This window comes from Elaeis guineensis, chromosome 1, assembly GCF_000442705.2.
Source record: "Elaeis guineensis isolate ETL-2024a chromosome 1, EG11, whole genome shotgun sequence".
Classification (NCBI taxonomy): Eukaryota; Viridiplantae; Streptophyta; class Magnoliopsida; order Arecales; family Arecaceae; genus Elaeis; species Elaeis guineensis.
In genome coordinates this window covers 165,935,887-165,956,012 of record NC_025993.2, presented here as the reverse complement: position 1 = coordinate 165,956,012, position 20,126 = coordinate 165,935,887, and the positions used below count along the sequence as shown (strand labels likewise).

General features: G+C 38.3%; 2 protein-coding genes across 6 annotated transcripts; one reads left to right on the top strand and one right to left on the bottom strand.

Annotated features, from left to right (window-relative positions):
- The first annotated feature begins 893 nt into the window (after positions 1 to 893).
- Positions 894 to 5,281, top strand: LOC105060542 (protein C2-DOMAIN ABA-RELATED 11). Of its 3 annotated transcripts, XM_073247202.1 has the most exons (5): positions 913 to 1,057; positions 1,665 to 1,785; positions 3,344 to 3,439; positions 4,509 to 4,701; positions 4,906 to 5,281. In XM_073247202.1, exons 2-5 carry the CDS (start codon positions 1,675 to 1,677, stop codon positions 4,935 to 4,937), a joined length of 432 nt encoding a protein of 143 aa, XP_073103303.1. In that variant the 5' UTR covers positions 913 to 1,057; positions 1,665 to 1,674; the 3' UTR covers positions 4,938 to 5,281. The 3 variants fall into 3 exon arrangements, with proteins under 3 accessions (XP_073103299.1, XP_073103303.1, XP_010942608.1); XM_073247198.1 differs by having other exon boundaries at positions 894 to 985; positions 4,509 to 5,281; XM_010944306.3 differs by having other exon boundaries at positions 4,509 to 5,281.
- Positions 5,282 to 13,990: 8,709 nt separating this feature from the next.
- Positions 13,991 to 19,062, bottom strand: LOC105060541 (uncharacterized). 3 transcript variants are annotated; one of them, XM_010944303.4, is made up of 3 exons: positions 18,773 to 19,062; positions 15,682 to 15,749; positions 13,991 to 15,546 (listed from the first exon to the last, which is right to left on the bottom strand). In XM_010944303.4, exons 1-3 carry the CDS (start codon positions 18,936 to 18,938, stop codon positions 14,026 to 14,028), a joined length of 1,755 nt encoding a protein of 584 aa, XP_010942605.1. In that variant the 5' UTR covers positions 18,939 to 19,062; the 3' UTR covers positions 13,991 to 14,025. The 3 variants fall into 3 exon arrangements, with proteins under 3 accessions (XP_010942605.1, XP_073103291.1, XP_073103294.1); XM_073247190.1 differs by lacking the exon at positions 18,773 to 19,062 and adding an exon at positions 18,595 to 18,754; XM_073247193.1 differs by lacking the exon at positions 15,682 to 15,749.
- Positions 19,063 to 20,126: the final 1,064 nt, after the last annotated feature.

Genomic DNA, 20,126 nt, shown 5'->3' with positions numbered 1-20,126 from the left:
TTATTACATCCTAAGCTATAATTATAATATTATAAGTTAATATTATACTAACTTATAAATAAAATATCTTTCAAATATATAAATTTTTTGATATTTTTATAATATTTTAGATCAAAATTGATTCATAGATTAAAAAATAAAAAAATTATTAAATGGACCTAATCTTGTGGATCAAGTAAGATCCCGTAATACGTGTACGATGGATAACATGATGAATTCTCATCCCTATTTTGTCTTGAAGAGTTTGAATGCATGGAGAAGATGATATGGCGAGTGGCTCCATCTAATAATTTCAACGAAAAACATTCCTTCACGGCATAGATATAACTTTCATGATAATTTAGAATATCTTTAAAGATATTTTTATATTTTAAGTTATTGTTAGTATGCTGAATTAACAATATTGACCCAATGAATGTTGAAACTAGTTTTCTTTTATATTATATTATTTTATTGATATATTTTCTTTTCTCTTATTCTTTGAAGATGCCGGGCTAATCCAAATACATTTTCTTTGCATAACAACAACGACAGAGATAATATTTGTAACTGGAGAAAAGAAATAAAACGGAGACGCTATAGTTTCTTTTTTGGATAAATAAATGTAACGCTCGTGCAAATCTGCTTCCTCTCACGTGAGTATCATATGGCACCGGTCCACCATGACTCAAATTCTATGCGAGGGACCGCACGCGGTGTGTGCTCGCTTCGTGACCCACGCGGTGCGAATTGGAAAATCTCCCGTCTCCGCATCCAGACTGCCTCGGCGACCGACCACGTGGCGGTTCCAGATGTGCACATCCGTCGCTCGGTCACCGGCAATCGCCGGTCCGCACCACCCCGCGTTAAAGCCGCTACCCACCTCCCTCTCGCTCTCTCGCCTTTTTATATAACCTCCCTTCAAAGCCGTATTTGGCGAGGTAAGTCGCGGAGCTGCCCGAAATCCACCTCCCAAGAAGGCTTCTTCGTCTGGTGGTTTTCCGAGGTGGTTTTCTGCTTTCTTTCCCAATTTGTTTCCCACCTTTCCTGGTTCTGTTTGAACTCCATTGCCGAAGCGGTAAGTGGTTTTCGATGTTGATTTTCTGCCTGCCTGTTTCTTTTCCTCTTGGAGGTGAAACGATTTTTTGTTTCAGTTTGTAATTTTAAAATCCGTATGTTGTGGAATAAAGATAGAAAGATGAAGTCTCCTGTCACTAAAATTGGGGATTTTGATTAAGGTCTGCTGTGTTTTTCTGTTTTATTTTTTTTTTATCTTTCAGGATTTGTTTAATTCTCTTATGGTATCGGACTCAAGCGTTTTTGCTCTATTACTAAAAAAAATTTCAAGAGAAAAAATGGAAAAAGAAGAATTTTTTTGGTTTATTTAGAAATCCCTGATAGTTTTTCTTAAAAAAGTCTTTTTTTTTTTTTTTATTTGGTGGGGGTCGTTGGGGGGAGGAGGTGTTCAAATCTCTTATGAAGAAAGATTTTTTTTTTGCGGAAATTATAAGTCTTGAACTGGATTTGGTGATTCTTGTTCAAAATTTCAAGCTAGAAAGAACTAATAGTGTTATTCAGGCTTCAAGTAGTAGTTCTTTTAGGATAGTATTGGTTGCTGTGATTTTTAACAACCTTGGTTCGTGGTCACTGGGAGATATCTTAGCAAAGGTTGAATCTTTGGGCAGGAGAGGGAACATGGAGGTGAATGTCGGACTTCTTAAAGTGATCATCGTGCACGGGAGGAATCTGGCTATTCGGGATTTTATGAGCAGCGATCCTTATGTTGTGGTCAGGGTAGGAAATCAGGTGAGTTTTTTGCAGCTGTATTTGGTGAAAAGCAGTGTTTTGACGTTGGATTTCCTCGTCACTTAGACAAGTTGCCCTGGTTTAGTTAAGCACCATTGCAATGCCTAAAGCATTGGTGGGCTTCCATATGATCATGGAGTTTTTTTTATTTTTATTTTTTGGAAGATCTCAAGTTTGATGCGGCCTTTGGGCAGCTTAATCTCCCATCAGCTATCATACTGATCATGTTTTGTCAAAGGCAAATATTGGTATGAATGTGTGAAGAACCTCTAAAATTGGATGGATCATGAAAATGACCATCCCAGGCAAATGAAGACAATCTGATGGAGCATCTGGTTAAGATGTTGTTGTTTCAAGTAAATCATGGTCCACTATTATTATGACTAGAATGCTTATCCTGGATTTCTTCGCTTCATTTTTTGTTAAGGATGAGCTTTCCTCGACGAAATAAATTGAAGTCACCAGGTCTTCTTGGTTATTCTTAACATTGCACTCCTTTGCTTTGGAATAAAATCTGTACATCCATGGATTAAGTTAGGCATTTTAAATAACATCTTTTTACTCAAAAAAATAAAGTTTGCCGAGATTTTAAATAAGGTTTTTTTTTTTTTTCGTTGGTTATAAAAGTGCACAATTTATAGATAACATCAGCTCCTGGATGCATGAGCTATCTCTTGGCAACCTCCCACTGCCCTTCTTGGTTTCATTGCATGACCCTCTTGTGCATAAGCCACCATGGCTGGAATTTCTGGGCCGGTAAAGGTCAGCAATAAGTTAATAGTTGGTCTTCAAATTTGCTTGATCCTTCAATGGTGTTTGTGCTCCATGATGAAGATGTTTGGTGATGAGAACAATGATGATGATGAAAACACACAAGATATGGCTCAGCCTTTGTAGAAGCATTGTTGTGCATGCTATTCTAAGTCATGCACGTTCACTTCTGTGTAAGATGCAGATCTCCTCATATTCTACATTGGTGGCCACTTGTCATCACCGATCCAAGAAGCATTCATGAAGATGCATTTGGAATGAGTATGCTATATGGCACCAATTATGTGCACATGAAAAGTTTCTTCTGCCATGCCACAAAGCGGGGTTGGTTTTGCTCGGAGATTCGATCTAGAAGTAGTGGATGTGGTTGGTTACTGGGTTGCCGAGCTCGTAGTAGTGGACTCAGTGAACCTTTTGTGTGCACTTAATGGGTACCGCAAAACATTTTTTCCTTTTGGAGATATTCTGCAGCTTGTCATCTAACTTCAACTCAGTATGGTCTTAATCAGATGAATCCCATATGGACTTTCTTAATTTTGATATAATCATGCTAGAATTTATATCTATGCGGTGGTTTGACTTTGACTGCTCTGCTGTCCAGCCTACTCTGTCATCTGTGTTGATGGACTAGATACTGAATTTGATATTGGAAAGCCCTCTTATCTTGACCTAGTGATTTGTCATATGGAAATTTGACATTGGAAGGCCCTCTTATCTTGAGCTAGTGCTTTGCTTGGAAAAACTTTGCCAAGCTTTTTCTATGCTTACTCTTCCTTTTATTGATCAGACTGCAAAGACAAAAGTCATCAACAGTTGCCTAAATCCTGTTTGGAATGAAGAGCTAACATTCTCCATTAAAGAACCTCTTGGTGTCTTAAAACTGGTATGTTCTTTATTCTACAATCTTTCTGTGGTCAGTCAAGTGCTATTCAGTGCATGACAAGTTGAACGTCATATGATGCTTAATATTTTTAAAAGTTTGATTGTTTCAATGACTGTTGCCATGCTATTTTATGTAGATAGGTTTCTGTTTTGTAGTTTCGGGGAATTTGATGGTGACCTATGTTTGAACTTGTATATATGAGAAACGAATACTTTAATAACTACAGAAAGCAATGTTTCATAAGATTGTTAATGTATCGCTATATATTGAAGAAAAAAACTCAATATGTGCCAGCTATTCTATTGCTGTCTTTGTTAAATGGAAATAATAATTTTGCTCACCATCATGTGTCAACTGGGTCCACTTTGGATCTCATGGTACATTATTGGAGTATTATATTCCTACGTGACTTCCTTTGATAAACATAACATTATTTTAAAAGCATAAACTTACATAAATAGCGATGGAATGGTTGTCCTTGGATTGCTCATGTTTTGACTCTGTGAATTGTTGTATATGTGTCTCTTGATCACTGAAAAGACCTAAAAGATCCCTGTGGCTATCATGCAACTTGTTGGAACTTGGAGCATACTCCTTAAAGGTTTGATTTATCTTCTCTCTCTCTCTCTCTCTCTCTCTCTGGAGAGAAAAGGGGGAGCCAAAAGGCACTTAAATTACCTAGGTTTAAATACGTGAGGAGCATTGATAATCATGACAAAACCTTCAACATATGGAACAACTGGATTTACTTTTTGATTGTACCAATCGTACCAATGGTGTTTTACTGTTTATTCTTCCCAAAAGCACCTGGGACTACTGGAGATTTGATCAATGCCTTCAAAATACACCTTGCCTCTAGTAGATGTGAGCGCATCTAAGAAACTACTTAAAAGCAGGAGTTTTGATACAATCTTGGATATCACTATGCATATTATAAACAGTGGTTAGCTTAGATACATGTCACAAGATATATCATAGTTCCCTCCATAATATTTTGCCTGGATGTCTTGAGCCGGTTTTTTTAGAAACAAACTCAAGTTAGAACCTTCATTTTTTTTTTTTTTCACAGGAGGTGTTCGACAGAGACCGGTTCAAATCGGATGACAGGATGGGTCATGCCTTCCTTGACCTTCAACCGCTAGTCTCGGCTTCAAAGTTGAAGCGAGCGCTGAAGCTAACCACGGGTGAGACCACACTGAGGAAAGTGGCACCTAACAGCGACAATTGCCTATTGGCTGACAGCTTCGTGATGCATGTGAACGGTGAGATTGTGCTTGATGTCCATTTGAAGCTTCGTGATGTTGAATCTGGTGAATTATACATGACAGTCAAGTGGATTGATCACCCAACTACCACTTCTCTTGGAAAGGCTAGATAAATTTAAGATATTTAATCTTTAAGTTGGCTTGGCATTAAAAAGGCAGGCTTCTGTTGAAGTTATGATGCAGTTAGATTATTCATATCAGGTTTCTTTTCCAAGTGGTGTGACTTTTGCTAAGCCCTTCCCTTTGAGGAGTTTCAGCAAAGACTGATGATTGGATTCAGACTAACACATGGCATCTCACTGCGCTGCCAAGGATAATATAACTGCTGTTCGAGAGGTTGTCGCAGAAGATTTGTTTGAAGCGATGTAAATATCGTCATGGTTTAGTAACATATACTCCAGCTATCGGTTTGCTTTCCAGTCGAGACTGCAGTTCTGTACATGTCTGTAGGATATAAAGAAGGCTTTGAGAGCCTATCAACCAAGCCACCTATGTAATGGATGATCAATCACAATCGTCCCGTATTATGTGTTACTGGAATTTATAAGATTCTCACATTTTTCTCGACTATCAAAAATCATCCATCTTTTTCTTGCTTTTGTTCTCTCACTGGGTTGGTCACACTGCAATGGTGGTTGGGATAAATTGTCCCGAGTCTGGGCAAATGCGTTCGTTTGGCTGGACATTTCCATCTCAAGATTTTCTAAGGTATTTTAACTTGATAGAAGCTTTGTGGGTGCGTGGGTGCTTAATTGGGTTTTTTTATTGGAAAAAGGAAACGGTAGAGGCATGTGGGAAGATGGACACCGGCCCTCAAAATAAAGAAATTATTAGGTGAACCAAGATGACCTACACTGATCCTTCCACAAGGAATTGTCTTTGAGGTGAAGATGAGCGGAGGGGTTTGATGTCCTGCTGATGAGTCACCTTCCAGCCATATTCCTTGTGGCAGTTGAATGCATCATCAAGATCCTTTCAAGCATGTCCTGCTGACGAGTCACCTTCCAACCATATTCTTTGTGGCATTTGAATGCATCATCAAGATCCTCTCAAGCTGCACGAAATTGTGTCATCCATGCAATCAACCTTTAAAACACCTGGGTAAGGCGGATGGTTAATCGGGTTAAATGTTATATATATATATATATATATATTGCTTGTTATCTAAAACTTTATTTATTAGGTGAGCACAAGCTAATCTCTCCTATAATATTTTCCCTCTTCTCATACTATGGGAGTTTCCTTTATTAGGCCCTATCAACCGTTGAGTAGAAGGCTCTTTCTCGATGCAATGTCATCTTTGAGAAGCCCTCATATATGTTGATTGTATGAAAGCAATAAGATATTATCCACGGGTTAGCGAGGGAAAATAACTTTTTGTTCATATTCTTTTTATGCCTAAAATTAGAAAATTATTATTTATCTTTTCAGAATTTTTAACATAATCTATGGTTTTTAAGACATCGTTGGTCCAACCGTTTAACCCAGTAGTTCCACAGATGACGAAGCATTTTGAGCCCGTTTAATCCAGTAGTTGAATAAGTGGCTGGCACTTTTTTTTTTTTTTTGGTAAGAATAAGTGGCTAGCATTGACCCAACGATTGATGCCACCGAGCTCTTAAACAATAATTTCGTGTTGTACCAGGAACCTTTTCACCTCGTCAAATTCAAGAAGTCACGTCATCGGGAAAAGTTTCAAATGACTGGTTCAAATTAGGATGCACAAGGCTGACTTATAACTAGGCTGACCTACGAATCTAACTTGGCTACGAAATCTTTGTGCTAGTAAAAAATGAATCCATGTGGGCTATCTGTGGTGATTCACGGACTTACGGAATCGGAACATTTCAAATGACTGGGTCAAATTAGAGACGTACCATAAAACATGTACCATATTTTTTATTAATATACTTCCACGTCGTATCAAAAAAAAAAAAAAAACCTCGTATAATAAGGGACCTACTAAGACTGACCAGTGTTGCCGCAGGACTCAGGATCAAGGAGTAGTCGAGATCGGTGCTCATCTGAAGTGGAGCTCCACGTGGACAAAATTCTTAAGGCAATTAGATGCTACGAGGATTTAAAACAAAAATTAACTCATTGAAAATTTTTTAATAAATTTTTTTTGATATTTAAATTAGTCAGAATTTTAAAAATAAAGAGAGAATTAATAAGTAAATGCCCATTTTGTATTTCAAAAAAAATTTATCAAAAATTTTTTATATTTATTTTTATAGAAAAAAATATGTTATCTTGATAATCAATAACTGTCATGAAGAATTATGATCACGATGTTATCGTGGATAAGAAGCTATAAGTGATATTAACTTATATATCATATTTTATTATAAATATCGAAAATTTTATTGTAATCATCCAAAATTTAAGGGATATGTCGTCGATCTATATTTTTTTTATAATGGCCCAATATTTTTAAAACTTTGAGAGTTGTTTGTTGAGATATGACCAAAGAGTTGGTATGAGTCCGATGACAACGTCAGATATTGATCGAAGATAACGACTGATGATGAAGATCGAAAATAAAAACCGAGGTGAGATGACCCCGCAACGACCTGCTAAACTTTAACGCTAACTTTGTTATGAAAGTCGTGTCATAGTGACGACATCTTAGATCCATTAGGGTTATTCTTGGGTAAAAAATATAATATCCCAATAGATCATGAGAGCGCCACTAGCACCGAACGCGTCTAACCTGCGTCATGAGTGGTTGAACTCAAATACAGAGCACTTTTTGCTTGGTCAAATACACGTCAAAATCAAACAAGCCATCATCCGGAGCTTGGTTTGATACGAAAGAAGAAAGTTAGTGGCCTAAGGGCATAGATTGTGGCAGAGAATCACGGAATTGGTCAGCTCTTGCCAAGATGAAACAAACCATGGAAAATATGACTGTTCACCGAAAAGAGGTCAATTTATGGGATTGAGATAAGGATATCCTTTATCATCATATTTGTTCATTATTCGTTTAGATGCTCAATCTAGAATGCTCCATGTTACAATTTCTACAAACTCTTTTATTGATGTATCAGCCATGTTGATTGAGGATTCATATTTTCAATCTTCTTTTTGCAAATGATTGTCTTGATTACTTGAGTCATATTAGCAAATGCAATGAGTCTATCTAGTATTATTCAGAGTTTTGGAGGGCTTCGGGACATAGAGCCTAATTGGAGAAATCAGTAGTTAGATTTAATCTAAGGGTAAATACTCTATCAAGACATTGAAAAAAGAATTATTTGCAGATTAAGGGATCTAACGGGATATGGAATTACTTGGGAGTTTCAATCATAGTTTTTTTGATGGAAAAGGGAAGCAATGAATTGCCACCCGATTTTTATTCAGATATATATGTACAATAGAAAAGATATACAAGAACAGAGCAAAGAATAAAATATTAAGGAGGACATATTCCTCCAAAAAAGAGCATTGAGGTTACAGCAACAGTTAAAATAAAATTCCATTTATAGTTGATAGTCTATATTCTGCAAATTATAAAAGTTGATTCAGTAGTTCTCAAATAAATTAGAGATTTGGAAATGGAAGGCATTGTTTATGATGGGATGAGTTACCCTAATTAGACGTGTTCTTTCGGCTTTTCCCATATATTTGATGTCAAATTGCATGATTCTTAAATGTGTGTCATTGACGTTGGGAGGAATAATTAAGAATTTGTTGTGGGGTATCTCAGATATTTTCAAGAGAATACATCTACTATCATGAGATTGTATTTGCCAGCCTATTCAGACAGATGGTTTGGGGATTTCTTCTTTGAGCTAGAAGTGGAGCTCTTATGGTTAAGTATGCTGCGAGAGTTATGTTGACTCAAGATAGTCTGTGTGTTTCTTTCATGAGGGCTAAGTATGGAGCAGGGTTATTTTTATCTCGCCCAGTACATGCGCAGAATAGATCCCCTGTTTGGAAAAAGATATGCTCTTTTGCTCCACTAATTTGTTCTCATCTTAAATGGTATGTGGGTAATGAGCATCTATTAATGTGATTAAGTATCCATGGATTTCATCTATTCCTATTTCATAGTGACCTATTCCTGCATGGTGGCCTACTCCTGCTGGTATTAATTTATTGCAAAATCTTATAATTAAGGATCTCATGGTGAAAAGTGAGAACAAATGGGATTTGATTGTGATCTCTCAAGCTTTTGCAGGGGAGTTGGCAGAAAAAAAATTCTTGCTATTCCTATATTGGGTGGAGGTTGTGCAGATAGGTGGGGATGGAATCCATCATCTGGATTGTTAATAAGAATTTCAGATTTTTATAAATTTTTTAAGCCAGAAGCCCCATCCACCTGTCGTATTGATTGGGATTGTAATTTATTAGGATTTGACGCCTCGAGATTGAGCCCACAGTGAGGTTCGCGGCGAAAAACGGAGTCCAACGAGATCAAGATCACCTGAAACGGAGCTCGGATGGAGGAGATACGAGCTTTTGAAGTCGGCACGAGAATCGAGGCGGCGGAGGACCGCCGGCGACCGGCGGCGGGCGGCAGCGCCGCGGGACGCGCAACCCAGGCCCGCGGCCCAGGCGGGCGCGCGGCCCAGGAGCGGCCCAGGCCTGCCCGCGCGGGCCGGCCCAGGCCAGCGGCCTGCTGGCCCCCTTGCCCCGGTCCACCGTGGACCGGGCGGTCCACGGCGGGGCCTATGGACGGCATGGGTATTTTCCATGCGTTTCTCGCGGTCCACGGTACTATTCCGTAGACCGGAGCGCGATCGGACGGCCCAGGGAGATTCCGGTGACGATCCGACGGTTCAGGAGGCTGATTTGGTTTAGGACTCTTAAACCTAATCTAATTAGGTTTAAACTCGGTTTAACCCTTTAAAAGGGCCCTGTGATGAACAGAGAGTGTGTGGTTCGGGTTTCTCGCCGTACAGAGCCGTACGAACCCGATTGAAGAGAGAGAGGCGAGGGCGCTGAGAGAGAAGGAGCAGGAGGCTCCTGGACAGCGGTCGCCAGGCACTTCAGGGGTTCAGGGGGACTTCAAGAGAGAGAGAGCTTTTGTGAGGGGAACTTCAGGTGAGAGAGAATTGGGTGTACAAGGGTTGAGGGTGAGGTCTCCTCTTGTAAAATTTTTTTTCATAGTGAAGTTTGCATGTCCCGTGGAGGCGAGCCCTTTTGTGGTTGATCCACATATTTTGGTTGTTTTTCCTTTTGTTTTGTTTCTTCTTTTTTTTTGCTGCATCGCGTGGTACTGAAAAAATCTTGGGAGGTGGTGTTCTGACCAGACATCCACCCAACATAATTGGTATTCATCCAAAAGTTACATTGTTTATGCGGAAATTAGCTTGGAACCGGCTCCCTTGTAGCATTTTTTGGCCGCATGTTCTTCATATTCCCCATCATTGTGACTTATGCCCGGAATTTGAAGAATCGGTTTCTCGTGTTATTTTAGACTGCAGGATGGTGAATTTGGTTTGGAAGCAGGCTCCCCTCTCTAATGCGACGACTATTCCAATAATTTCTCTAGATGCTTTTCCTCAGAATATTAAAGAGAAATCCTCAATATACTGAAGCTATTTTGATGTCCTAAAGTATTTATCATATTTGGCTGGCTAGAAATGATCATATTTTTTAAATTAATATTTGGGATCCTAGATTGGTAGTTTGATACTCTTGAGAGCCTCCGTCAAAGCCCAGAGTATATCTAAGTGGTCGCATGAAAGGAATTTTTGATATCTAAGAAAATATGTGGTTCATATTCTACAAACTCTGCGTTACCATATATTGTTTATTTCTTTTGAGAACCACCACCCTCTAATTTTCTCAAGATCTATTTTGATGACAATATTCAAAATAAGAAAGAGTAGGGTGGAGCGAGCTTTGTTATTAGGAAGTGCTACTGGTATGCTGATTGTAGCAAGAGGTGTTCGTCTGTTCAATACCATACTTCCTACGGCAAAATTGTAACGTGTATGGGAATGTTTGAAATATGAAATAAATATTGTGAAGGCAACTTATATTATATTTGAGGGTGACTTTTTGATAATTGTTAGATGGCTAGCTGATTTACCTATTTTAAAGACATAGTCCTCATCCTCTGAGACAAGATTATCAGAGATTGACGGCTAATTTAGCGACGTATGAGGTGACATATATCCATCGAGAAGACAATAATATTGCAGATTAAATGATAACATATGTGACTAATCATGGAGAAGCCATATTGTGAACTGCTATATTAGTTATTTTTTTAATTTATTATATATTTTTATTTCTATTGTGGTGCAGAAGAAAGGGTATCATTAGTCCTATATTGATTGGAGTCAAAAAAAAATCTAACTGATATAAGAAAGGACTATTCTTCCCATGTAAAATATCTTTTAAAGAGCAAAACCGTGAGGTCCAAAATGATCCAAACAACCTCCGAGCTATAGGCTGTACGTTAAAGCGGACAATATCTTACGTGCCGAGTCATGAATCTTTGACTGTAATATTTGCGCTAGAGGAAGAGCATCACCCTCATGATTGTGGGGCTCCTTTTGTCTAAACACCACTATGTAGGAGTAGTATACAGACACGATCTATGGCTCCTTTTGTCTAAACACCATTATGTAGGAGTAGTATACAGACACGATCTTAAGAGATAAAATCGTGAGGTCCAAAATGATCCATACAATCTTCGGACTATAGGCTGTAGGTCAAAGCAGACAATATCTCATATGTCGAGTCATGAATCCTTAACTGTAATAATTTTTATAAATATATTTATAATAGATTGGCATGATAAATAAGATTTTTTACCAAAGAAAACTTAATTTGCTAACTTTCTTTACATGAAACGGACATCATGAGGTGATTCATGTTCTATAAATATTTAAATATAAAAAAGGAGACAGAATCGGTTATCCTGCACAACGAATCCCTGTTCAATTTCTCGGTCATATAGTATTTGCTGAAGAATTATCAAACTCATTTTAACTTTTCAGGTTTCGCACCTAAGAGTTACACGACATAACTAAGAATGATGTTTCACTGGATCTAAAGTGCAAGGCATGCCATTTACCAAAAATATTCTACTCCGGAAGCATATTTTATTCCGGTTTAATAAAGGTAAAGGATGTAACTTATACAAACTTAAATACCAAATGCTAAAAATTTATGCAAATGTTTTTCAATTTCAGTAACTTACTTGCATCTTCCATGCTTCAGTGGTTCGAAAGAAGGCCGAGGAAAAAAAAAAAAAGATCGCTTTAGGCTCATCCAAGTTTAATTCACTGGACTTTACTTGGATCAAGGGACGAGAAATTCTTTATGCACCGTAGGCGGTGTAAAAAATTTGATGTGGAGTGCATTATTTTATCTCATTGGTCCACGTAGCCATCATTTTTCAATACGTATTTAATACATGCAATTTTATTTTTTCATTTAAAATTTTGAATGACTAAAATATTCCTATTCTTTAAAAAAATTATGGCATTCTATATCCATATGACATCCTGTGTGCAGAAAGTCATAATTTTTATCTACAGAATGTCATAATATAATGTAGGATGTTATAATATATACAGGATATCATAATTTTCTTCAAAAAATAGAGGTAGTTTTGTTATTTAAAAATTTCAAATAAAAAAGTAGAGCTGGAAACGTTAAATGCACATAGAAAAGTGGTCGGACAAAAATATCTCTTTCATATTATGACATCCTGAGTCAAATTATGACTTTCTATGCACACGAAAATATAATATGCCACACAATGTCATAATTTTTTTCCACAAAAAGTCATAATATGATGCAGGATGTTATAATATGCTACAGGATATATAATTTTTTTCAAAGAAAAGAAATATTTTTGTGATTCTAAATTTTTAAACAAAAATAATGAATTGTGAATATTAAATGCGCATTGGAAAGCGATGGCTAAGTGACCATTCAGATAAGACGGTACACTTCACGTTAGATTTTCTATACCGCCTGCGACGTACAAAAATTTTTTTTAAGAGATGAGAAATTAATGGTGCAGTTGAAATAGGTTGCCCTAGAGCTCAGCATACGTGTAATATTGGTGGAGAACTTTTTTGTACACCGCGGATGGTGCAGAATCGTGCATAGCGCCCATGGTGATTGATTCCTCTGTAGGGCCGATGAAAAAAAAAATTTTTTTTTGCACATCGTATCCCAGCCTCGTGCGTGAACCAATCATCATGGACGGTGAGCGTGATTCTGTACCAGCCGTGGTGCACAAAGAATTTCTCAAAGTTGGTGTCATGCGCACAGAGTTTATTTGGGATCCAATGACAGGCTTAGGCAATCCGGCCCAATAAATTATTCAAAGTTAAATTATGTCCTAAAAAGGAGAACCATATTTAGAGTTAATTTGTGGACTATAGAACGGGATAGCAATATATGTGGCATGTGTGTCAGTGTACGCTGGCCAGCTTGATCTATGCACTATCCTAGCTCAAAATTCACGCTCATAGTAACTCTCAAGGTTAATCCAATGTATCAGTAACATTAGCCGCCGAAATCCAATAGGATTGGATTGAATTTTCCATTAAATTCACAAAGTGGGCAGTCTATTTGAGTAGATCCATATTGGTGCGATCCTTCCCAGCCCAAATCCGGTGGGAGGAAAGAAAAAAAGATCCATGGAGGTCTTTTTATTCTTCATAAACAGGCCCAGTGATAGAATTTAAGCTCGGATTAGGATGGATCTTTAGACGAATATGGGCTAAGCAGGCCAACAGATCTGATTCTTATGGAAAATTCGGTCCAAACCTATTGAATTTTCCAAACAGGTTCTAAGGTTTATTTATCATTTATCAACTTTAACTAGGCCATGAACTTATTTGGGCAAAGCGTGAATCCAACCGTTTTTTTCCTTCTTTTTTCCTTTTTCATTAATTGGGGGCGCACATAGGCTTCCACTGAAAGAGACCTGGAGGATGGTTGCGGTCAATGACATCATCTTTTTGACAAGTCTGATTTTTAATCTTTATTGATGAATGGTTGGATTGGGAAGCCGAGACGTGTAACAAAAAATTTAAGGTGCCTTTCCCTGAAAATACATAATAATAACATCATGGATCCATTTGGGCTATCGGGGTTCTTAAAAAAGTGATCCATTTGGGCCATCCCCTAGCACAAGGTTGTCTCATTAGTGGCTCTCTTTTGTAGTTGCCCGTCCTGTGCTGTTTTTAAACGACTAGAAATAGCCTCAGCTATAGAGTGGATTATTTTTTCTGAGGGAGATTTCTCAGTACCACTCATTGAAGACTGCTGTCAACATAATCAAAAGAATAAGCTGCTAGAAGGCTGGAAAGAAGCCAAAATAATGAGATTTCTCATCTTTCAGTCATCAGATTCATCAATTTCAAAAGGAAGTTTGTTAACGGGTACAACTGATTCAGGCAAGGACAGATTTCCGGACCTCGAGACAAACATAGATTGCAGCGATTTTTTCCCACTGGCAGAAAACCAGATGTTGTTTGCTGCTTGAACAAGGCGTTTGCCAACTTCATTTCTACCAAATTTGCTCCTTGAAGCCCCCGTATGCTTATTAAACGACAGTGGAGTAGAATTCACTGATGAACAATGAGGCGTAAGACAGACCTTTTTCTTATTGACTGGTTGTTTGCCTCTGCTAAATTTGTTTCGAAATGTCTTCTTATGATCAGCTTGGCAGGGGCTATACTCATCATTACATGCCACACTAGTATCTTTCATCATCTTACTCTTTGTTCGCCTCTGACGATCAAAAGCAACTATTTCATTTTTATCATGTTCTCTGTTACTGATGTTCATTGGATAATCTTCCAACCTTTTCACACCATCAGAACTAACATTGAAGGAACAAATCGTATCAGAACCCAATGCAATTCTCTTTGAACTTTTCTGGTTGACTGAAAATTCTGCAGCATAATTTGCATAGCCAGTGATCTCATTTTGTTGAAGTTTTTCAACCTTCAACACATCATTGAATTGGTGAGTCAATTTTTTAGTGTTTTGAATATTTTTGGTCAGACTGCTGCATGAATTCACCTCCTCATAGTCGGAGAAGTATCTTGAAATAAGACCACTTAGAGAGATGTTTCCAGACAAACTAATGCTGGGAGTTTGTCTCACTGTCGAAGAACTGATATGGGGTCTACTCAACAGTGGAAGCTCTGAGGACAAGTTCTTGTCCTTTTGATCCATGCCTTGGGATTCATCAGTAATGGTACCATCTTTTGTTCCCTTCCCTTTATCAGGCTTTAAACAAGATATTAATTCAGGTGTATGCATTTTTTGAGTTCTGGCAAGTTTTTCCTCTCTGATGTCCTTTACGTGTCCACTACCAACATTTGATGAATTTCCCCGTTCCCATATCTTCCTCTTTTTCCTTTTCTCTTTGCCACAAATAGGTAAGGAAAGCACATCAAGTTGCCTTTCATTGAATATAGAATGATGTCCTCCATTTTTGCTAGCTTGGCTCTTCATATTTGTAGCTCTGAATTCAGCAGCCTTCTCTGACTTTGAACAATCAGTGACATTGCTGACAATAGGCATGGAGTCTTTGGTTTCTAGACTTGTGATAACTTGAATAGCCATCACTTCTCTGTTTCTGTGTTCACACTGATTTGAATTATTCGATGCTGTTAAATTTTCCAAAGCTGGTGAAACTTTAGCATTTGGCCTGACAGGTTCCCTCTGATTAGAGAAGTCTTGTCCTGTGGAATGGCTTAATCCTGAAGGTATGCTAGCTTCTTGCCTCGGCATGTCTACAGACTGTGAAGCATTCATGTGAAGGAACCAAGTGCCTGCCAACCCCTGATAAGATTTCTTTATCGCCATCGAATCTGGAAGATGATAAAAGTGGGTTTTCCTCTTTACCTACAATGATGAAGAAAGTATAAAAATTGAGAAGCATTAAAATGTCTACAAGAACATCAGAAGACTGAGATGTAAATAAAGCAGCTGAGGACAGACATGAAGGACAATACATGAGTGAAAATCTCAGCAACTTACCATCAAAGCTTGGACCTTAATCACTCCAATACATGGAAAACAAGAAAAGTGTTCCCTCTCAAGTTGACCTGCAGGATAAGAAGGACGTGCAATTTATCTTACCAGAAGCATAAAAACTTATAGGACATAGACATACAAAAGGTCAAAAGAAATGCCTAAACTCAGGCATTTTGGTTTCGGATACTCTTAAGGCATCCAAACCACCATACAAAGATACAAGAACCAAAATTTAAGCAAGAAGATTTTGATGTTTTTTCCCAAATTGAAGATACCATTCTGTTAACTCCACTAGCTTCTGAATTTGGGATAAGCAGAAGGAACGAGAAATTATTATGGCATGAAGAGTTAAGTTATTCAACCCAGGAGATGCCTAAAGAGAGGGGTTGCAGTATCTTAAGAGGAAACATGTTCTTTCAAGTTTCGATATGATTTGATAAAGAAAAAATATTTATAAATTGTGTGAAATTTGAAAGAGACAACTCTGCTACTTCTATAATGAGCATAATTCCATGGCTACAACTCAAACAATTTCAAACCCAGACAACACTTCCCCATTGACATAACCAGTCTGATTTGCTGCCCTTGTAATAAATCCAACAGATTGTTCCCAAGTAAAATAGATCTTTTTTACAAATAAGACATTTGATCTCAATAAGACAATACTTCTACCATTAAGTGTCTGCTTATTCTCTCTTCTTTTAGGGGGGAGGCATTTCCAGATTAGAAACTTGCTTGGAAGTATCCACCCCTTGCCACTTAGGCATGCATGTGGGGGTTTGATTCCAGTTGGAGTCAGCCCCCAATGGATGAGTTGGGTATTGGGTAGAAATAGTGGGGATAAGCTCCTCCTAATCGAGAGGAGACACACACACACACACACGTGTGAAGAGAGAGAAGGAGAGAGATCCATCCCTTGTAATTATACTCCTGATTTGGGCAACTAAACATTAGGTTTACATTAGAAATGTTAGATGAACTAAATCACATCAACTTTCCAAGAACACATTTTATTGGCAACACTTGATGAGGTTGAGCACTATAGATATTTCAAAGAAATAGAATTTGTTTCGTATTAACAAAAAATCATACAAATAAAAAAAATGTATAACAAAACAAGATGGTTAAGCATGTATTAAATTGATAAACAAATTATATCTAGGACCATATCATTGCATATTGCAAAACTTTTTCCACCAAGATCTAGCATGCATGAAATATAAAATCATTGAAATGGACTGAGTATGTCAAAAAGGACACTTAGAGTCCCTTCCCCCACCTCTGCCCCCTCAAAAAATTAACAATAGAAAGAAAGAAATAGAAGAAGAAGAAAGAAACAAAGAACTAAAAGGGCTAAAGAAATTTTGACTTTGATAAGCAGCATTTCCAGTAGTGAATAGGGAGATTACTGAGAGTCAAGGAGGTGCAATCAGGCTAATCAGTTCAGTTCTGAAACTGACTAATCATGTATCACGAAGAAAAGTGACTGGAAGTTCTCACCTATTCATTTTACAAACAGAACATACACTATAAAATGTAGGTTAGTTGTTCCATATTGCATGCCTAAAACCAATATGATCGAGCATTTAAACCTAATGTTTGTTAAATGTCTCAAAAATGCAAACCTATGCAAGACGTTAGACATGAATGCATACATCCTGTACTACTAAATCTTGCTAAGACATGGGCCAGCATTTCCTATATAGCAGCGTAGATGACATCTAGCACAACATTCTAACTATTGTAAGATGAACTACAAAAAATGATGTTTTTAATTATCAGTCATAACCTTGTATTATTTTCTCTTATTTATGATAATGGGAAAGAGAACCACATGCACTATAATTCTCTAGGTCCATATTTTTTGGGAATGCACGGCCTAAGAATTGAACCTATAACTTTTGGTAGCTAAGAGGAGTGGTGTGATCGAGGTTCACTGTGCCGATATTGGAACTCGGACCGATTAGCCGGTGGTGTAGCTCGGTATTGCCCTCATATCATTTCGTGCCAGGCCTGAACCAACACAGTAGAGAGGGAGAGAGGGAGGAGGAAAGAAAGGAAAAGAGAGAAAGGGAAGGGGACGGAAGGAAAGGGAGAGGGAGAATTGGCTTCTAGAGGTGGTAGGCATCGTCCCAATCCAACATAACAAAGAGGAGGAAAGAGAAAGAGAGAAGGGTATAAAAGGAAAAGGAGAGGGAGAAATGGCCTCTGAAAGGCCGCCGAGGCCGTCGAAGGTGCTGTTGTGGTGGTGGCCTCCGTTTTGTCAAAACAGAGGCTTCAGTCCCATTTCATTTTTTATTTTGATTTTATCGGATGAAGTTGGCAACTTCCCTATTATTTTCTCTTTTCTTTTCCAGAAGCCATTTCTCCCTCTCCCTCTCCTTCCATCTCTCTCTTCACCTCTTTTTCTTTCTCCCTCCCTTGATTCCTCGTTAATGTACCATTTTGAAGGCCAGAACCGTCCTGGTCCACCAGTGGCATGATTTAGCATGCCCCGAACCGAACGATTCAGGATGGTTCTACAACCCTGGGTGTGATCATTAGGGCAAGCCCTATTCACATCATTTACCAAGAAGAAATAGAATCAATTCGAGGCATGGACAAACAAGACAAAAGGAGAAAAATTACAAAATGATAAAGTAAAAGCATCTTCTCATTAAATAGCTCAACATAATTCATAAAAACATCATACATACTATATCAGCTCAGTCTACACGTCTATCGAACTTCATCACGAAAACATAATATGGAACTTCAACATGAATAGATACAACAAGCATCATATATTTCTTATAAAATTAGCAAGATCGAGTATTTTCAACAAATGACCTACTCGATGAAGAACTAACTTGTTTGTTAACAAAATCAAATTTAAAGCACTTCATATGTTTGTGGCAGTGTGTATGGTATGCGTACCATGACCAACAAAGAGAACATGTTGACGCACTTTCAAAGGCCATAACCTCTGCCACAAATAGCTAATGGAGTAAAATAGGGGACGCTCGTTACGAGCACGAGCGCCGATATTATTCATTGAAGCATTTGAACAAACGGAAGAAGGGCGTGAGAAAGAGAAACAGGCAGCGATTCTTACGTTTGAGATCAGCAGCTGTGATGTCTGGAGGGACAGGGAGAGCCAAATGGGTGCCGAGGTTGGTATCGACGAAGAGGGGTGTGCCATCGGAGTGCCCCATTGTCGTTCCAAAGCATTGGCGGTTTGCTTGGACCAAGAATCGGCGTCGAGTTTGGTTTGAGCACATCGTTTATGAAGTTGGATTTTGAAAAAAAAAAAAAGGACGAGCGAGGGACCTGATGTTAATTCTTAATTGATTCCTTCACGAAGTGAAGCGGTTCAGACTGCGAACCTTCGATCTAACCTCTTTTTTTTTTTATATATATATATTTATTTATTTAGATCCGCACATACTCCCTTTGATTTTTTGGCACCTAGACGGTGATGTAGTATGAGATGTAGTAGAGTTGGGCATCGGGCCGAACCGGCCCATGGACCTAATGTTAATTCCTAATTGATTCCTCCACGTAGTCTGCGATCAGTAGAGTTGGACATCGGACCGAGCCAGCCCATGGACCTGATGTTAATTTTTAATTGATTCCTCCGCGTAGTGAAGCGGTTCAGACTGCGAACCTTCGATCTAACCTCCCTTTTTTTGGTATTTATTTATTTAGATTCGCACATACTTCTCTTGATTTTTTGGCACCCATACGGAGATAAGCCCGTGGCCAGTTGAGTTGGGCATCGGATCGGGCTGGCCCACATAAGCCTGTGGTCACTAGAGTTGGGCATTGGGCCGGACTGCCCATGGGCCAGGCCGGTCCAGCACGACTGGCCCATGCCAATTCTTGGGGTCAGGTTGGACTTGGGGTTTGGTGACTGTCGGTCCAGGCCCGGCACGGCCCGCGTGCCGGCCCTTAACATGGTCTATTTGGCATGGCACTTTTTTAAAGTTTTTAAAAAAATAATTTATATTTTTAAAAAATATTTTTTATAAATAAAATAGGTTGGGGGTAAATAAAAAAAAGATAAGAGATATTGAAATTTTTTTGTAAAAGTAAAAACCACCTTATAATGGTGGAGAGTTTGGTATGGACCCCTACCAGTTCATTAATATAAATCAAAATTATATAAAAGAGGGAGGGGGCTAGGTCTGACCTCCAGAATACAATAAGGAATAGAAGAAAATAAAGGTGACTCACCTCAACAAATAAAAAATAAAAATATATAATTTTAAGAAATTAAGAATTGAAGATAAATCTTACTAATTATTTGTTATGTTTGTGTCGTCCTCGTCATCAGATCCACTATCATATCCTCCTTTGTCCTGAAGTCTTATCTCTGCATCTAGCTAATCTTTGAAGCAGAGTAGCATCTCAATTGTCTCGCCCGTCATTCTGCTCCTCTTTTCATCCAGAATGCGTCGACCTGCACT